Here is an 18,110-nt window from a genome sequence, read left to right as displayed (position 1 = left end):
CGAGGCGTGATGTACGTCCTCGCATCTCCTTTTGTGTAGGTGTGCACCTTTCGTCGTCGGGTATCTGAGCAGCTGCAGTGGCTCGACTCTTTCGTTGCCGTGGTTAACCACCTCACTCCCTCTCCTTACCATCTTGCTTCTTGCCCACACTCGCCCACTTTTCGTTCCTGTAGCTTCTAGCCTGTCTACTCCGTCGAGGTGGCCTGCTAAAGGGATGCCGATAGAAAAGAGAGACCCAGACAAGCCCGACCAGCGCGACACGTGAGTGGGCTGGTGGGCAGAGTGGCGCATCCGTGCACATGAAATTTCTTTGTAGGGAACCACAAAGCAGTTTAGCAGCGATTGCACGATGTGTGCCAGCACACGTCTAAAAGAGGGAAAGTGCGACAAACTGTGTAACGGTTGGCTGAAAGTTTCTTTTTCTTTTCTTGGGAGGAGGGAGTACAGCGGCAGTCACGCTCGAGGATGCGCGGGATAATGAATGGCTGGCTGCACGTGGTGTTCAGCCTCAGCTCCTCGTCTGCGCCTGGGCTGGACCCATGGTGCTATGTTTCCCAAAGTCGGCGTCTTGCATGATGTGTAAACGAAGCGGAGACTGCAACGTTGGCTGAATCTCTAGAAAAGAGCCTCGTTCCTCTAGAGCCTCTTACCTCAAATATCTTTTTATGATTTGCCCTCACTATCCCCTCCTTCTACCGCTCTCCGTGTCTTCACGTGGCCTGGTAATCGCGCGGTGTGGGTGGCCGTTACCACGAAGCCCCAAACACCCAGTACCACTGAGGCAGTACCCCCCCCCTCCCCAATCCTTAACTGCTTGTCGGTCTTGCGTAATCTTTGCTCATGTGTAACGCTCCGGGACCTCCGCTGAAGAAGCGCAAACCGCAGCCTTTGCCGCAGACAGAGCCACTGCCCATCTACCTCGACTACAACGCCACTACGCCGCTCTGTGAGGAGGCTTGGCAGGAGATTTGTCGCATACATGGAACGTGGGGCAATCCGAGCTCAGCACATCCCTACGGTCTAGCGGCAAAGTATGAGTTGGAAAAAGCACGAAAAAAAGTGCAGGTGGCCCTCAACGCGCTATCATCGGAGTCCATCATCTTCACCTCGGGCGGAACAGAGAGCAACAACCTCGCCATTACCGGCGGCACGCTCGCCCTTCGGCAGAGGGAGCCCCGGAGACGCTATGTCGTCTCCTCCAACGTGGAGCATCCTGCCGTGGCAGAGGTACTGAGGTATATGGATGGCAGCAACCCAGCGACTAGTGGCACCGCTAGCACCACCGATGGCGCCAAGACAGTATCACAAGCCACAGTGAAGGTGGTGCATGTTGCAGTGAACCCGCAGACTGGCCGACTTGATGCATCGTCGCTGCGGAAGGTCCTGAACGGTCTCCCTGGTGGCCCCACGTGTGTCGCTCTCGTCTCTGTCATGTTTGCGAACAACGAAATTGGTGCCGTCAACGACATCAAAGAGTTGTGCCGCCTAACAAAGGAGCTCTGTGGGGCGGCGTGTCTTTTTCACACAGACGCCGCCCAGTCACTGGGTAAGGTGCCGGTGGATGTGCAGGACACAAACGTGGACTTCCTCTCTGTCTGCGGACACAAATTCTACGGTCCCAAGGGTGTCGGCGCGCTGTACGTCAAACCTGGTGTGGCGGTGCAGAACATCCTCTTCGGCGCCGGCCATGAGCGTGGCATCCGGCCTGGCACGGAGAACGTGCTGCTCGCGGCGGGCATTGCTGAGGCGCTCCGCTTTGCGTGCACAAATATTGACCGCTTCTCAGCTGTAATGCGAGACACCCGCGATGAACTTCTGCGAGTGCTGAAAGTGGAGCTGGCAACGCACGACATGGGCCTCGTTGTCAACGGCGATGTCACGGTCGCACTGCCAAACACGCTCAACTGCGCGCTCTTCAAGCGAGTGCCAAACATGAAAACAGGATCGCCTGTCACCTACATATCAGCGCAGCGGCTGATCCTCGCCACTGGGGATGAGGTGTGCATATCCGCAGGCTCGGCTTGCCACTCGACAATCGATGAGGGAACCGAGATCGTCGTCTCTGATCCGCTCAAGGCAGTTCAGGTAGGTGTGGATCGAGCCATTGGCACTCTGCGTATCTCCACTGGGCGTAGCACAACCATGGATGACGTGCGTCGAGCGGGTAAGATTATCGCGCGGCGGGCTGCGCAGCAGTTCGAGGTGGAATAAGAACACCGTCTCCTCCTCCCTCTCCCTCTCTTTCTCTCTCCCACGCCCGCTGTTATTCCTCCTATCTTCCTTCCGCACTTTGGGTAATGCCCTCACATACAGCAATGATGGCGAGGCGCTAGTTGAGGAAATGCACAGCGCCCAGTGCGCTTCTCGTGGTAATCGCACATCTCACCGCAAAGTAATGAAGGTAATACTTACACCTCCGGGGCTTCAACGACGGAGGCGCTCATTCTCGCGGCGCACAGGCAATAACGTTGTGCATAGAAGCACGAAGTGACTCGCCGTTTAAAGGAAGTCGCGGCGCGTATTGCGTTCTCTCCGTGACAAAGAAGTGCGACTGCTCTCATGATGACGACACTCTTTCTCCTCCCCGCGTCAGAATTTTTTTCTCCTCCGAAGTGTCTGCACGGTTTGATTAATGGCGGAGGGAGCCCCAAGCGGAAGAATGCCCCCTCCCTAAACCTCACACTCTCCCTTTCTCTTTCCCACTCCTCTTGGTAGACTCGTGCGTCTGTGTCGCATGTGCTTCGTGTCCTTCTGCGGTATTCCACACAGTCGGCCGAACGCGTGGGAGGTGCTCCAGGTGCCTCCGCCGGCAACGTGGAAGGACGAAGATGATACACCTCATTTGTCTCTTGAAGTACACGAGCTCAAGTTCTACGCCGACTTCTACAAGGAACATCATACATGCTGCTGGCCGCGGCTAGTCCTCGACGCCCACCTCGGGAAATCATCCGAGGAGGTAGCGCACGCTCAGTCCACTAGTACCGCGTCTGAAGACCTCGGGCGGACCTCTCCCGGACCGAGCGGAGCGGCCGAAGACGCTGCCGGGGCTTCTTTGGCGCTCTACGTCAACCATGTAGCTGAGGTTATGGAGCAGTTGTATCGGAGCCAACTGGCGAAGGTGCCTCGCGCCGCATATGCGCGTCGCGCGGTGTTTCACCAAGGGGTGCCACCTGTGCTACGCTGCCATAAACACAATGACTCCTTCGTCTACCTAGTAAGTGGTCAGCTCCGACTGTTTCACAGGTGCCGTACAAGGAAGTCGGTGCGTGCTCACCAAGTTGATGGGTGCGAAAGTCGCTGTACGCATGGACCCACTGTTGAAGACGTCGCGCGCGACTTGTTTCCACTAGTGCTCATCATGGCACCTAGAGATGACTGTGCTGCGTACGTCGACGCCGAGCCACCCGTCGCCTCTGCAGCGACGCAGTGGCGCACGAAACCTCTTGTCCTAGCCCTTGAGAGGGTAGAGGTCGTGGGCTCACCATCTCTGAATGAAGCTGGGGAGGAGGACCAGGTGTGGTGCGCTGCCTACACACCCTTCACGTGGGTCTGCAACCCGCTGGGGAACCAGAAGGCCTCTGTGCTGGCCAAGTCGCCCGCTGCCATGCGTCGAATGCCGCGGACACAACAGCACGATGCAGTGAAATCCACCTCCTTCAAGCGAACTGCAAGAGCACAACCTCTCACTTTGCCAGGCACAGAGGTAGGGGATTCGCTACAGCCCCTGTGCCTCTCTTTCATGGTGTACGCTTCCCAGTATACGTGTGAGGCCGTGCGGAAGCGAGTGGTGCAGTCGTTGGCATCTAGAGACGTCTACAACCTTCATGTTACCAAGAGCATGCGCTTCGGCCTTGGAGGTGCGGACCTTTACAAGCGGACCGTGCTGGGAACAGATGAGGAGGCGCTCTCGCACGCGCGAAGTCGTCGACCTGCCCAGCTGATGCGACTTCTTGACGACCAGCTGGAATGTGTCGTGAACGGGACTTCGAAAGTAGCTGACTCCGAAGAGAAACGGAATATCACCTCAGGCGACGGGGCTACGAGGGAGTTCGTGGGGTCTCCACCGTTGAAGCTGCCTCGCCATGAAGCGGATGGCGAGGCTCCGTTAAGAGCGGGTGATGTGAAGTGCCAATTACCTCGCTTAGTGCCCTCAGTGACAACATATCCTATTGCACAGCTCTCTACGATGAGGCCGATCGTGCGGGAATGGTGCCGACTTCCCAGATCCACTACACTCGCCTCCGTGCTACCCCGACCAACAAGCATCACCTCGCCGCACAGCGGCTGGCCGCTGCGCGTGCGACGCCACTCAAACGAGGGCTCAGCTCACGTTGTGGAGCTGTCTTCACTCGCTACTCTGTGGGATCTAGCGGCGGCACTGCGCAATGTGCCCCCATGAGGCAATTGCGCGCCGCATGCTACTTGTGCATGTTCTTGGGTGAAGAACAGAGGACTCCTTCCATGTTTACCACCACCTCATCCTCCAAACCCACCACTCCTCCTCTACCCTCCACGTGTATCACTGCTGGTACACTGGCGACTCTGCAAGCCCATTTTCAGAAGCCGAGAATAAGAACTGAGAAGGAATCAACGACGCACCAATGTGGGGGACATCGCCAACGCGTAGAGGGTGCAAACTGGCTGCCTTGAAAAGGGGGCGAGAGAGAGAGGGGACGGGGCTGAGCCGCGCTGGTCGGTGCGTTGATACGGCAACTAGGGCATTCCAGTTGTGCGCTGCGCTCAAGCGAGGACTAACATGCAAGGCCTGTATATTCCTCTGCCTCCTCCGCGACTGCGACCTTTTTTTTCCTTACTTCTTTTCTCCTCTCTCTCTCTCTGATTCTGACCTCCCTCGTTGTCGTGCGTCGCGGTTTCGATTTTTTTTCTCCTCTCTCTTTTACTTTCGTTATTATCGTTGCGAGCATCTCAGGGAGGAATACTGTTAGCGTCCGTGGTCCATGTCAGAGAGTGTTTGGATGTAGGTGTTCACCTGTGCGCCCTCCTCCCCTACCCGAGTTTTTCTCTCGCGGCTCTCTATTGGGGATCAGACGCAGTTCACGTCCACTCTCTGGTCGTACTGTGCCTCGTCTGTGCAGACGCATACGCACATACAGGTGCAGCTCCCACACTCACATGCTGGGCCCCTAACCGATTTGCCAGAACGCACAACGAAAGGAAGCTGAACAGATCCACGGGCACCTCGAGAGATTTTCGAAATTGCTTCTACGCTTCACACCCATTCGACCAAGCGTACACTGATGCCCTCAGTATCCCTCTTGTAGGGAGAGACTGCGACAACGTTCTTCGCCAGTGCACACCCTGACGCAGACCAAAGCGACCCCCACCCCCGATTGTTCAAATCACACCCAGTTGCAGAACAACCACCATTCTCCGTTGCAGCTCCAAGACTTCTGCTCCTCTTGTGTGACCGACGTGAACGGTATCTTTTGCCCAGCTGCTGCTCTTCATCCCCTCCCCTCCCCTTGCCTCTCTACTAGTGGCTCTGTCCGCGTGCACACGCGTGCGTGTGTGTGCCGTCTCCTTTCGCATGTACGACTGCTGTCGAGCTTGACTTTGTTCGCTGTTGCTCTTCTCTATAATACAGCGCTGCTCTGCTTTGTTTCCCTTTTCCTTTTCTCGGTGACGACTTAAGGGGTGTGTCTCTGCCGTTGAGATCTGCCTCGTTTTGTTAACTTATCCGTCCCTTCCCCTCCCCTCTTCTCTTGCCTCCACCACGTTGACCTTGTCTCTTGGCTTTCTTTCTTTTGTGTGTGTGTGTGCCTATTATTGTCCTCCTGGTGCTGCTGCTATACCTGCGATAGTGCTCCCCCACGATTCGCCTTTGCTTCCAGCTAACACAGACACCCCAGAAGTCACTGCCAGACCGAGGCGCGTCTCCCTTTTTTCTCTCTTTACCGCTCACCTCACTTCTCCTCGTTCCCTTGTGCAATTCGTTCTTTCCTCCAGAGAATCTTCTCCGCAATGACGCCCAAGGAGAGAACAGGCTCCTTCTACACCAACATGGCCACTCTCTCGACCGTGTTAGTGTCAGAGTCGCTCTCGGCGACGCTCATGATGCCGTTTGTGGGACTGCTTGTGGCGCATCTCGAGGACATTCCACCCAGTAAGGCGGGCTACGTGTCTGGTCTGCTGATTTCCATTTATCAGCTAGGTCAGATGTTGACGGGGAAGCTGTGGGGGACGGCAAGCGACCGAGTCGGGCGGAAGCCGATTATTCAGGTAGGACTCCTAACGAACGCCATAGTATCAATCTTCTTTGGCATGAGCCCAAGTTTGAAGCTCTGCATAATCACACGCTTTATCCAAGGCTGTGCTAACGGGAACGTGCTGGTGGCGAAGACGGTGATTGCAGACATCACCGACAAGGAGACAGAAGGTATGGGCTTTGCGGCCATTAACATTTTCTGGGGGGTGGGCTCTGTGGTCGGGCCAGCGCTTGGAGGACACCTCTACAACCCAATTCACCACGCCGTACTGGGCCCCTGGTTGTTCCCTGGTATGTCGGAGGACAGCGGCAACATCTTTGTGGTGCATCCAGCGCTGCTGCCGTGCTTGCTAATCAGCCTCATTTCAGTAATCACACTCCTCGTGATTTCGCGAGTCTTGCCAGAGACCAACCGCCGCCCAGTCGAGCCCTTCATGTCACTCTTTATGTCTACCTCGCAGCGGAAATGTCGATCGTCCGACGCGCCCCAACAGCACGGCGTGGGTGTTGCCGACCACGCCAACTCTGCCGAACAGATTGCCGTTATCGAAGATGACGACTACGATGGGGGTGTTGTTTCTGAGGATGCGTACCCAAATGCTGCAGCCGCCGATGACCTTAGCGGACGCGAAGGTGGCGCATCCTTGCATCCGCTGCTTTCGAAAGAGGCGTTTGCATCTACAAGCCTACCGTCAACGCAGGAGAGCCTGAAACAGAGGACTGCTATCTCCTCATTCACAAGAAACTTTGGCAGCTCGAGCCCCGATACTGGAATGAGTGGAGGCGCTAGTCGGTACGGCCTTTCAGAGCGCCATACATCCCATGTGCCCCCTCATTCTTCTTTAGTGTGCCTGCTCCAAAATGCGCGTTGCTGTGAGGGCAGCGGTCACACTCTGCCGGGTCGGCTCGACAAGAAGGTGGCGTTGTCGCCGCTCCATTCGTTACCAGAGACGCAGTTCAAGGAAAAGACCGACTGTCAGAAGTCGTTTTCTTGTAAACCTCACGATGGCACAGCTGATAGTGCCTTACTGAGGCATGCTTCTCAAACGGTTACGCTTGGGTTTGGAGAGGTATTTGCGCTGCCGAGCTCGCGGACCGCATTGATCATGTACATGTGCATTGCCTCCACGGACAGTGCGCTGCTGGAAGTGATTCCGCTTTGGGCAATTGCAGAGCGCCCCAAAGGGGGCCTGGGCCTTGCCTCCGCCGACATTGGTATTCTCCTGGGCATCTCTTCTGTTGTATATGCTGCAGCGAGTTTGCTCTTTAGTCGTATCCTGAAGTATCTCGGCGGCGCCACACGACCACTGTGGGACTTTTCAGCGCTTCTGTGGTGCATCACCTGTATCCTTACACCCTGCTGTGCGTACTTGACGGACAAGTCCACCATGTTCTATGCTGTTGCTGTTGCCACCTCGACGCGCGAGATAGGTATCTCCTGGTGCTTCTCCATCATCTTCATGTGTGTGGTGCGCAGTGCGCCGGACGAGTGCGTCGGCTCAATCAACGGAATCGCTCAGTCAATCGCCTCCTTATCGCGCATGACGACGATGGCAGTAATTCCGCCGCTCTTTGCGTGGTCGCTGAACGGCGTCACACACCCGTTCCCGTTCAACTATCATTTTGTCTTCTGGATTACGTGCGTGCCACTGCTTCTGAGTTTTATCCTCTCCTCCCTTCTGCCAATCCGAGTGTCGGGCTGACCGATACAGGTTTACACTACCGTCCTCTCATGTTTTTCATGAGGGGACGGTACTCTGTGAGATGGGAAGACGAAAGACAATCCGCTGCACTGCTCTCTGGATTGCAAAATTGGTGTTCCTGCACCTCCTTCGCTGTGGCGAAGCGCCTCCGTCTGACTGGCAAGAGTCGACAGTGGGGTGGGGGGAGGGTGAGGTGTATGTCAAACAACCCAATGTCTGACGCGTTGGTACTTCACCATGTGCAAGTGGTGACTTCGTCGTTGAAGTAGAACACTTTCGTGAAGGAAAGCGCTCCCACTACAAGACGGTACTCTGGGAGAGGAGGAGGGAGTGTGTCTGAGGCGCTGGGTATCGTGTGTTTTCTTTTTCAGTTTTTACGTCTTCGGTTGCGCGGGTGTCCTTTCTTTGCGTCTTGAGGTCAACCTCGGGAATCCGTGGAAACGACGACAAAAATGAGCAACGTCACGTACGGCAACGTTCTTTTACGGAATCAACGGTTCAGCTGACTTCTTCTCGGCTTTTTCTTCGAAGGGAGGAGGTAGTTTGATCAGGTGTCATTTGGTTGCCGTGTTATGGGTGTCTGGAGAGGTCCGCTCTTAGGCAAGCAGCGCAGGTGTAGTCGCGGGAGAGGAGGAACAGGTACCCAACCAAGTCTTTGCCCCCCCCCCCTCCTCCCGCCCCCCACGCGCGTGTTCTGTGCGTGCGTGTGTGCGAGTTTAGGTGAAGAGCCGTTTTCAGCGGCGAGAGCGACGGTGCAGAAGCTGATGCTGCGTCATAGCGCAGTCCGACTTACACCACTGTGAACCGCGAGGCAACCAAAGAGCCCAGCGTGCATCAAAACAGCAAAGTGTATGTGCATTAAATCTAACAGAGGTACCAAAAGGTGACATTGGCTCTTACAATCTGCTGAAACAACGAAAGCAACCTTTTTTTTTTTTACTCTCCCCTTGACAGACTCTATTGCCTCAGTGTGCGTTTTTCTCGCCCTTTGGATCCACCCAAAGAACGCAGTGACTGTTTATACGGACGGCGGTCTTTCTCTCTCTCTCTCTCTGGATATATCACCTCCCTGTATGTTTTCTTTTGCTTGTGTGCGAGTTTGTGAGAGATGGCTTCGCTTGCTGTCGCTGTTATTTGCTGAGCACTTGCACGGTTGTGTGCTTTCTGTGACCTCTCTCTCTGCCGCCACTGAAGGTGCACAAGAGACTCATTCAAACGTACAACCAGCTCCCTGTACACCTCATTTTACCCATCTTATTCCTTGCCACTTTGCGTCTATTAGAGGACTTGTGCTGCGATACGATGCGTGAGCATTATTTCATCTCTGCTGGTCCTCTGGATGTCTAACTCGATGCGCCATGCAGAGGAACGAAGGTGAAGAATAGCCGGCAGCATATGCGCGTCTTACACAGAATTCACCTCGCGTGATACTTGGCGTTGCCGTAACATGCCCTACTGTTGCCTTTGTTTTCTTCACTACGTGTGTGTGTGTGTGTTGTGTATTTTGCTGGCTTTTATAATTCATTTTTTTTTCCCTTTTACGTTGGTGTTACTCGTCTCCTTCCCCCTCTTTTTTTGTTTATTTGTTACCGTTGCGCTTTGGCTTCTCCCATGGATGAAGATGTCGTTGCTACTGTTGTTACCCCCTGTTCATCTCACCTTCTCTGTCGTCTTTCCAAAGTAAAGAGATAGCTGTCTGTTTCTCTTCTGCCTTCTCGTTCACGTGGTCTTGTGCAACAACCTGAAATTTGCTGCGAATCTCTCGACAGGCACTGTGACTGCAGTGAAGCTGCCTCCGCACTAGGCAAAGGTGAGACATCTTCATCCTCTCCAAGCATTCCCCATGGCGTTTGTTCTCCTCAACGAGAGTATCTGCAGCACGATGCTTCTGCCGTTTGTGGGGCTACTCGTTGCGCACCTGAAAGGCGTTTCCGTCAATGAAGCGGGCTACTTCTCGGGCATTCTAATCGGAGTCTTTATGCTCGGCCAGGTTGTGAGCTCGCGAATGTGGGGCTGGGTGAGCGACAAGTACGGGCGCCGGTTTCCCCTCATCAGTGGCCTGTTCACAAGCGGCTTCATGATGCTGGGCTTTGGTCTCAGCACGAGTGTGTGGATGTGCGGCATTTTCCGATTCATGCACGGCCTTTTCAACGGCAATGTGTTGGTTGCCAAGACGATGATGGCGGACATTACCGACAAAACAAACGCGGCCAAGGGTTTTGCCTTCGTCAGTCTGTGCTATGGAATCGGCGTCTTGATCGGCCCCACGCTGGGTGGTACGCTGCATTTTGAAGGCTTCTTCTGGTCAACCTTTGACAGGAGTGGCTTGACCCCTGCCCTGACTTCCTTGACCAGAGTCTTGTGGAGCCCATACGCACACAAACACAGGCGTGAAGGTCTGCAGCGTTTTGTTGTTGGTGATGGTCACCATCCAGAAGATCCCTCCGCTTCTCAGGGTGTATATGTAGGGGAGATTCACATCAGACTGGTGTACGTTGACGTCCCTTTGTGGAGTCTTTTGCCTAGTATGAGAGGAAGAACGACTAATATGCAAAGACGGAAAACAGCGATGTTAACGATAGATTTGAAAAGGCGATTGATGTCCTTGACTCAACGAGCAGCGGGAGGGACCAGCAGTGCATGAAAAGGCGATGACTGTACCTTTCAGCGCCCTCAGGCTTGTCATCGCCCCAAGCTCAAGCACTACCGCTGCGTAAAGTACAGCTTCCACGTCGCACTTCGCGCCAGTGGGCTTCGAAGATCACCATTACGTCAGCCACACAATGGCTTGAGGAGCTGGTTATTCTGTCCTTTGGCCCCCATCACGAGTTCACCGACGTCTGCGACGGTGGAAATGGTGTAGCGCGCGCTTCACGCGGCGCACCGACAGCGGTATACATTCCAGCCTCTGCGCAACTCCGTGCCAAGGTAAAGAAGCAGCGAGTGCTGCACAGACCAGGCAGAGCTCCATCGACGTCATAGTTGGTCATGTGGACAAAGCTGCCGATTCCACGATGACGAAGGAGAGCACCCGCGATTTGCGATTCACGTTTGAGCCGGATGAATCTCTTGGGGCAGGAGGAGGAGGAGAAACGGGGGCGAAGACTCGGCTACTGCGAGGCCTTCTCCCGTCACTACATTCGGTTCATGCTGGCTCAGTTCATGGCTCTTTCCGCCACGCACATGGGGACACAAGGTTGTCTTCCCCTCTGGGTGTGTGGGCACAGGCGCCACTGGAGGTCTGGAGTTGGCGAAAAGGCAGGTGGGTTACGTCCTCTTGGCTAACCTTGCGCCGTTCTTGGCGGTCAAACACCCCCTTTCGCACTCTGGAGCAGGACTACCTAAACCCGATGGACGTGTTTCGTGTCAGCTTCTCTCTGGGTGTCGAGGCGGTGACTCTGGTACTATGGATGTCCTACTTCCACGGTGGACTGTGTGTTTACTTCGTCTCCCTGTGCGCATGGGGACGCTACATAAGTACATCTCGTGGTACTGCAGCCTCAGCATTATGCTGACTGCCACCCCCTCCGCTCGGCTCGAACGGACCATATAGGTCCGGTTATGGGAATCTATTCATCCTGTGGTGGAGTGATGCCCGGCTCCATGCTCCTCAGCGCAGCCTCGCGCTTTCTGTGACCCATAGGTGGTGAACTTTTCACTTCTTTCAACCACACCTTTCTCTTCTTCCTGTCCTCCGCGTCCTTTTGCCAGTGCTACCCTACAAGATTTGTACGGACAGGTTGAGCACTTGCTGATGGTCGAGTGAGAAGGCATGGAACATCAAAATGGCGGTACGTGTGTGAAGCCTCACAGGCCATCGCCTGCGGAAGAGACGATCGAGGCTGTCGCAGCCCCTTATCCTTCGTAGAAAAGGAGACTTCGTGTGTATGAGCGTTTATTTTTATTCTGTGTTCTCCTCCTCAGTTTTGAATGCGACCGCCTCGGCAGTCAGACAGCGTAGTGGATACCCGCGCCTTTTTCCCTTTGCCTCAGTCATTTCGGGATACATACGCGTCGGACAAGGATGCTGTTGCTGCTGATTTGCGTAGTTCGATGGCGATTATCAGTCACTACGAAACGTTTTTTTTGTCTGTGAAATGTTTGGCCCCCTCAGCCAAGAGGAAGCTAATGCGGTTCAGTTATGCCTTTCTTTTGTCGCTCACCTCATTTCAGGAATGTGGGGTCCTTAAGACTTGCATTCACTCATGAAAAATAAGGCACTTATAGGCACGAATGTGTATCCATTCGTGCGCATCTCTATGTATGCTACTTGCATCGCGCGCCTTCGCTTTTCTGCTCTCTCTCTACTTGTTCCTGTCGCTGTAGCTCTTAAATGAGAGGGTGTCTTTTGCATCATCTCTAGTGCACAACTGAGCAGGATTGCTGATCTGCGTGCCTATCCGCGATCACCTTTTGCCAGCTTCTCTCCCTTTCTGGGTTAGTTGCTCACTCGCGTAATCGCTTTTTTTTCGGACTTGTTTTTCTGTGCCCTCGAGGTGATGAGTGACGCATATATTTATATACACATACATACATATGTGTGTGTGTAGTTTTCTGCCCTTCTCTCCGGTGTTGTAGGAGCTCCAGCAATTTCCCGCGTTGTGTTGAGGTTTGTATGATGTTTTTTCCGTTGCTGTTTCGTATTTTTACGCAGAGTTTTCCCGTTTATTTGTTTTCGTTTCTTTTTTCCTTACCGATGACTCTCAGCTCTTCTAGTCTCGCACTCGAGGAGCAGAGGCCATCTATACCTGTACTTTGGCTGCTGTGGACAGTCACAGAAACATACGCGTGCGCGCATCTTCTCGAGGGTGTACATATCTGCGTGATTCTGTGTCACTCGCTCTTCCGCTCCCACAACAGCGGTGAGAGAATGCGTAGAAGAGGATAAAATGTGACACATCTCAACAAAAGGAAAGAAAAAACAAACCTTCTCGTACGAATGATCTCACCTACTTGCGCATGCGAGCTGGGGTCTCATGACTGCCCCTTTCCATGAGTGCAAACGTTTGTGGATGCCTCTCAAGCACCGCCATCCTCTGAAGTTTTTTTTTCTGATCTTTTCTGCAGGGGCTGCTATTCCCGAAGTGTCGCTATGCTAAATACAAGAGGGGAAGGAGAGGTGCCAATGCAGTTGCGTGGGTGTATGTGTCTGACAAGCCGTTCTTTTTTTTCTCTCTCTCTCTTTCACCGTCTCATTCTTTTCTAGATTTCATGCGCCGTTTTGCTGCTTCTTTCCCACTCACTACGCCACCTTGCATAAAACCTTCACCACACTAAAAAGAGTTGTAAAATCGTGCCCACATGGAATAGGACTCAAACAGAAAAAGCAAAGCGGGCAGAACAAGGAATCAAGAGTGTGAACAGCACCGTTGACCAACCAATCAGTCAGTGTCCAGGCGGATCTGAGCGTGCCAGACCTTTTCCGCTCTCATAGTAAGGAGAGAAAGCCAAGAAACGCATTAAGGTGGTTTCTGTCTGGTGTGTGCGTAGCAAAACAGCAGCACGCTGTGCCTGGCTTGACCCTCTTAGCTGCATTTTTTTTTTTTGCGTGAATTCTGTCGATCTCTGCAAACGAGAGAGCGATAGCGCGCCTTGAAAGACAGCAGACCTTTACTTTCCCTTCTCTTCGGTGCGTTATTTATCCTTGATTCACGCAAGTGCCGGTATATCAATCTATTTTCTTGCAAGTCGTATTCACACCCACACACACGTAAATTGTAAAACACCATCCCCTTTAGTCGTTTTTTTTTTTTTCATCTTCTCGCATCACTTGTGTGCTGTTTCGTGTCTAGCGCTCGTGATTGTGCGTGTGCTCTGCTCTTGGCGGTGTGACTCAGTAGCGCTACTAAGCTGCCAAGGCGAGCTCCCCTGCGCAAAAGACAACGAAAAAGACAACATACAGCCTCTCAGAAGTTGTCGCCCGTGTTTTTTATTGTTGTTGTTATTGTTGCTGTTTGGCACTATTAACCGCACGAATGGGAAGACCTTCACTCATAATACCCACAGACAATCACTAACTGGTATTTTCTCTTTCTTCTTAGTTGTTTTTTTGTTTGTTGCTTTTTTTTGCTGGAGACTTCCTCCTTTGAGGGACCTTATAGAGCTTTCTCGGACGGTGTGCGCTCTCTCTCTGTGTGTGTGGAAGTACTAAGACACAAACAGACAATAACAACAACGAAAATACGTTCTCTGTGTGTGTGTGTGTGCGTGCGTTGGTGTAGATACTGCACTGCTTGATAGAGTCGGATCTCTTTTTCTTTAGCGAATTGTTGTTGTGTTCTGCTCCTCCGGGCCCCTCTTGGCTACGAAAAGCTGCACCGAGAGAGCGAGAGGAGGTAGAGAAACAAAACAGCAATTTGCTTGACTGCTGTACGCATCTCTGCTTGGGAGATTTCTGTTTTTTTTTTTTCTTCTTCCTTTTTTTTTTACTTGCGGCGTTTACTGACCGCGACAGACGGAGGAGATATGCAGCGTAGGAGAGAGAGAGAGCGGTAAGCAAGTCATTTATTTTATTTGTTGCTGTTGCCGCCGCCCTTGCTTGCGCGTGTGGTTTTGTCGTATAATCGATATAGGAAAAAGAGCTCAGTTGTCTGTGTTGTAACACTATAAAGGCCTTTGTTTTCGTTGCTGCTTTCCTCGTTTCTCTACTTGCTTCGACACTGCTCTTTGTTTTTCTTGTTTCTTCTTGTGCTTCGCTCTGCGCGATGTGTTAACGGCAGTGTTGCACTCCCTCCTCCTGATCGCGTGTGTACTTTTTCTCCTTATCGCTGAACGGTGTGCATATACACGAATACAAGTATCTTCTCCTTTGACTTGCTCTTTTTAGAGGAAAGAGAGAGACGCGCACACACACACACAACGCGAATAGCAAACGGCCCCTTCAAGGTCCTTAGCGCTCTATCGATTCTCTGCTGTTTTTTTTTTCTATTTCATCTGCGCTACTCCCTGATCGCGCGTGTGCGACTTTTCTTTCCTTGGGTCTGGTAGCAGTTGAGCGTTTGAGCGTTGCGTACTGTTTGCTTCACCTGTGGTTGTGACATTACACCCCCTCCCCCTCCTCTCATTCAACCACTTTAGTGTTAGACTCTTCCTCCGTATGCCGGCGGCCAAGAATGACACGGCGGTCGTCCCACCTTCGGTGGTAAACGGACCAGTGAGAGGGCAACATGAAGAGACCCACAGGCCGAAGCATAAAGCCACACCACTGCCCATGAATCAACTCTTCCCCATGGCGTTTGTTCTCCTCAACGAGAGTATCTGCAGCACGATGCTTCTGCCGTTTGTGGGGCTACTCGTTGCGCACCTGAAAGGCGTTTCCGTCAATGAAGCGGGCTACTTCTCGGGCATTCTAATCGGAGTCTTTATGCTCGGCCAGGTTGTGAGCTCGCGAATGTGGGGCTGGGTGAGCGACAAGTACGGGCGCCGGTTTCCCCTCATCAGTGGCCTGTTCACAAGCGGCTTCATGATGCTGGGCTTTGGTCTCAGCACGAGTGTGTGGATGTGCGGCATTTTCCGATTCATGCACGGCCTTTTCAACGGCAATGTGTTGGTTGCCAAGACGATGATGGCGGACATTACCGACAAAACAAACGCGGCCAAGGGTTTTGCCTTCGTCAGCCTGTGCTATGGAATCGGCGTCTTGATCGGCCCCACGCTGGGTGGTACGCTGTACAACCCAGGTAACTCGTCCGCACTGCGATGGGCACACATTGACAAGGATAGCGTCTTAAACCGCAAGCCAGCGCTTCTGCCCAGTCTCGTCATTTTTATCTACACAAATATTGGTATGATGGTGTGCACGTTCTTTGTGATGGAATCTAATCCCAAGGCGCAGCGGCTGCCCCTGGTTCTGCGATTTCTCTACCCGTGTTTCTTGCGCGAACCACGAATGTTTGCTAATGCAAACTCGCTTTCCAAGGAGCAGCCAGAGACAAACATCACAGCCACCAAGAGCGAGAGTAACAATGACTCCCGCATCGACGACGAGAATGACGACCGCATCTCGATCCACTCCGCCGAGCTATTCGTCAGAAACGTTGTGATGACACGGGCAGTGGCCTCTCTAACAGTTCCCTCAGCGGTGCTGTGCGAGGATCCTCGGTATGATCGGCTTGTCATCTCCGAAACACTGGCAAACGCGATAGAGCAAGCATCGTTTGTGGAACCGCAGTACAGCCAAAGCCACATGACTGTCAACCGCGGTGATACTGTAAATGAGAGCGCCTGTGACATGCCTGATCGCGCACTGTCGTCATCGTCAGTGCCACCCGACAGAGTTGCCCCTGGTGACAAAGTGAAATGTCAGCAGTGCCCCTTGGGCGAATCGCGGGCTAACAATGGTAGGTCGGACAGAGATGGGAGCATCATTGTTGTGGAGGCGGATCAAGAAGGTACAGCCGCCAGAGCAATTAGCAACGGCGCCGCCCCCGTTGACGACAAAGTGGGGCAACTGCGGCAGCACGAGGATTACGTGGAGCTCAAAAGCTTTGGCTACAAGCAAGCATTTGAACGTCCTGTCACTCGTACCATGCTGCTGCTTTACATGTTCCTGAGCGCGGCCGATATGGCTGTGCAGGAGATTGTACCGCTGTGGGCCATTGCCCAAGTAGAGAAGGGCGGCCTTGGCTTCGGCGCGGACAAGGTTGGTTACGTCGTCTTCACCAACAGTGTGCCATGCGTCGCATCAAATTTGCTCTTCTACAAAGCGTGTAGGCGGTATGTCAACAAGCTGGGACTATTTCGAATGGCTGTCATGTGGTGCAGTATCTCCGTCACTCTATTGCCGCTCACCTCTTGCGTCAACCTCGGTGGCTTACTTTTTCCAGCGGTCGTGTTGTGCACAAGCGTACGCCAGTTCTTCGCCTCGTGGTGCTACGGACTTGTGACCATGTTGACCGCCCATTCGGCACCGCCAACGCACGTCGGGTCCATCATGGGCATCAACCAGGCCTGTGGTGCCTCTGTACGGGCACTCATTCCATTCGTCGTCACCCCGCTCTTTGCTTGGTCCATCACGAGTGGTAATTCTTTTCCACTGAACCACGTGTTCATCTTCTTCCTTTCGGCCTTGACGTTTGCGTCAGCGTATGTCTGCTCCATGTGGTTGCGCACCAATAGAGAGTCCGTAGTAGAGATCGTGGTGCACAACTTTAAATGGATATTAGCCGTTAAAGACAGCCTGCGGAGGTGGAACCGACGTCTGTGCGGGGCGTCTGAAAGCAACAGCTGAGAGTAGGCCCTGCCGGTGAGGGAGGCCAATCAGTAGTGCACGCAAGGACCCCTGAAGCACAGTGGTTGGCTGCTGAGAACGCCACACGTGTTCTCTGACGTACCGCCATTGTGTGTCTTTGCTATGGCCAAAAAGTGCGGCACGTGTTCCCCCCCCCCCCCCACCCCCCTCAGTTCTCAGTACAGGCTGGATTCCCTGTTTTCCCGCTTCTTTGATGTCACGGATCTCTCGTTGGTGCTTGTGTTTGTGTCCATGTCCGTACGAACAACTGATAGCGTCTATGTTCCTCTTCACGTGCATGTCTGCCTGTGTGCGTCTGCGCGCACACCTCCGGCAACCTTTATAAAATCGTGCCTCATCTCAAATGTGCATCCGGGGTGTGAGAGACGTCAGCGGGTCTGCACTGACACCCTGCTGAAAAAAAATGGCAATCTCGCTTGCAGCGCCGCTAGCTCAGTGCGAATTTCATCCAGCATTCAGCAAAAAACATGCATTTCCCTCTACACCACCCATACACCCTCATGACGCCATGCAGTGAGCTCACTGTGCGTGGAGAGGTTTTGATCCTCAGGCCCCTTCCGCACGACACGCGCATGCCTGTCCAGCACGCGTGCTCAGTGTGGGACGGAATGCCGCTGCCGCCACAGACCCGTGGCAGCGCCCGTGAGCAGGGGCATGCGGAGGTGAGCAGAGGGCAGGCGCGAGTGGCGCGGGGCGACCTGCGCCGCTCAGCCCCACTGTGCGTGCGTGCGAGGTGGGGTGGCGTCTCCCCCATTCGGCCGAGCTGGCGGCGAGGCACAGGTGCCCGGCGAGGGCGCCCCGAATCACAGCGTCGCGCCCACGAGACTCCAGCGTGGAGAGTGGCCGCGCCACAGCGCAGGCAGGGTACCCCCGTGTAGCAGAGGGCGCAGGCCTGAGGCCGGCCGACTTGCTCCTTGTGCCCCCTCCCCTC

General features: G+C 53.8%; 5 protein-coding genes across 5 annotated transcripts; all 5 read left to right on the top strand.

Moving 5' to 3' along the window:
• Nucleotides 1-840: 840 nt before the first annotated feature.
• On the top strand, nucleotides 841-2,211 carry LBRM_34_2750 (putative aminotransferase; the record flags this gene model as incomplete). Its single annotated transcript, XM_001568331.1, has 1 exon — nucleotides 841-2,211. The coding sequence occupies one exon, from the start codon at nucleotides 841-843 to the stop codon at nucleotides 2,209-2,211; it is 1,371 nt and encodes a 456-aa protein (XP_001568381.1).
• A 523-nt stretch (nucleotides 2,212-2,734) lies between these two features.
• LBRM_34_2740 (conserved hypothetical protein) lies at nucleotides 2,735-4,399 on the top strand (the record flags this gene model as incomplete). Its single annotated transcript, XM_001568330.2, has 1 exon — nucleotides 2,735-4,399. The coding sequence occupies one exon, from the start codon at nucleotides 2,735-2,737 to the stop codon at nucleotides 4,397-4,399; it is 1,665 nt and encodes a 554-aa protein (XP_001568380.2).
• Nucleotides 4,400-5,982: 1,583 nt separating this feature from the next.
• Nucleotides 5,983-7,929, top strand: LBRM_34_2730 (conserved hypothetical protein; the record flags this gene model as incomplete). The annotated part of the gene is made up of 1 exon (XM_001568329.2): nucleotides 5,983-7,929. The coding sequence occupies one exon, from the start codon at nucleotides 5,983-5,985 to the stop codon at nucleotides 7,927-7,929; it is 1,947 nt and encodes a 648-aa protein (XP_001568379.1).
• A 1,843-nt stretch (nucleotides 7,930-9,772) lies between these two features.
• Nucleotides 9,773-10,573, top strand: LBRM_34_2720 (conserved hypothetical protein; the record flags this gene model as incomplete). The annotated part of the gene is made up of 1 exon (XM_001568328.2): nucleotides 9,773-10,573. The coding sequence occupies one exon, from the start codon at nucleotides 9,773-9,775 to the stop codon at nucleotides 10,571-10,573; it is 801 nt and encodes a 266-aa protein (XP_001568378.1).
• Nucleotides 10,574-15,025: 4,452 nt separating this feature from the next.
• On the top strand, nucleotides 15,026-17,158 carry LBRM_34_2710 (conserved hypothetical protein; the record flags this gene model as incomplete). The annotated part of the gene is made up of 1 exon (XM_001568327.2): nucleotides 15,026-17,158. One exon carries the CDS (start codon nucleotides 15,026-15,028, stop codon nucleotides 17,156-17,158), a length of 2,133 nt encoding a protein of 710 aa, XP_001568377.1.
• Nucleotides 17,159-18,110: the final 952 nt, after the last annotated feature.

Source organism: Leishmania braziliensis, chromosome 35 (assembly GCF_000002845.2).
Source record: "Leishmania braziliensis MHOM/BR/75/M2904 complete genome, chromosome 35".
Classification (NCBI taxonomy): Eukaryota; Euglenozoa; class Kinetoplastea; order Trypanosomatida; family Trypanosomatidae; genus Leishmania; species Leishmania braziliensis.
The sequence above is the reverse complement of the archived record's forward strand: the minus strand, read 5'-3'. Positions and strand labels throughout refer to the sequence as shown.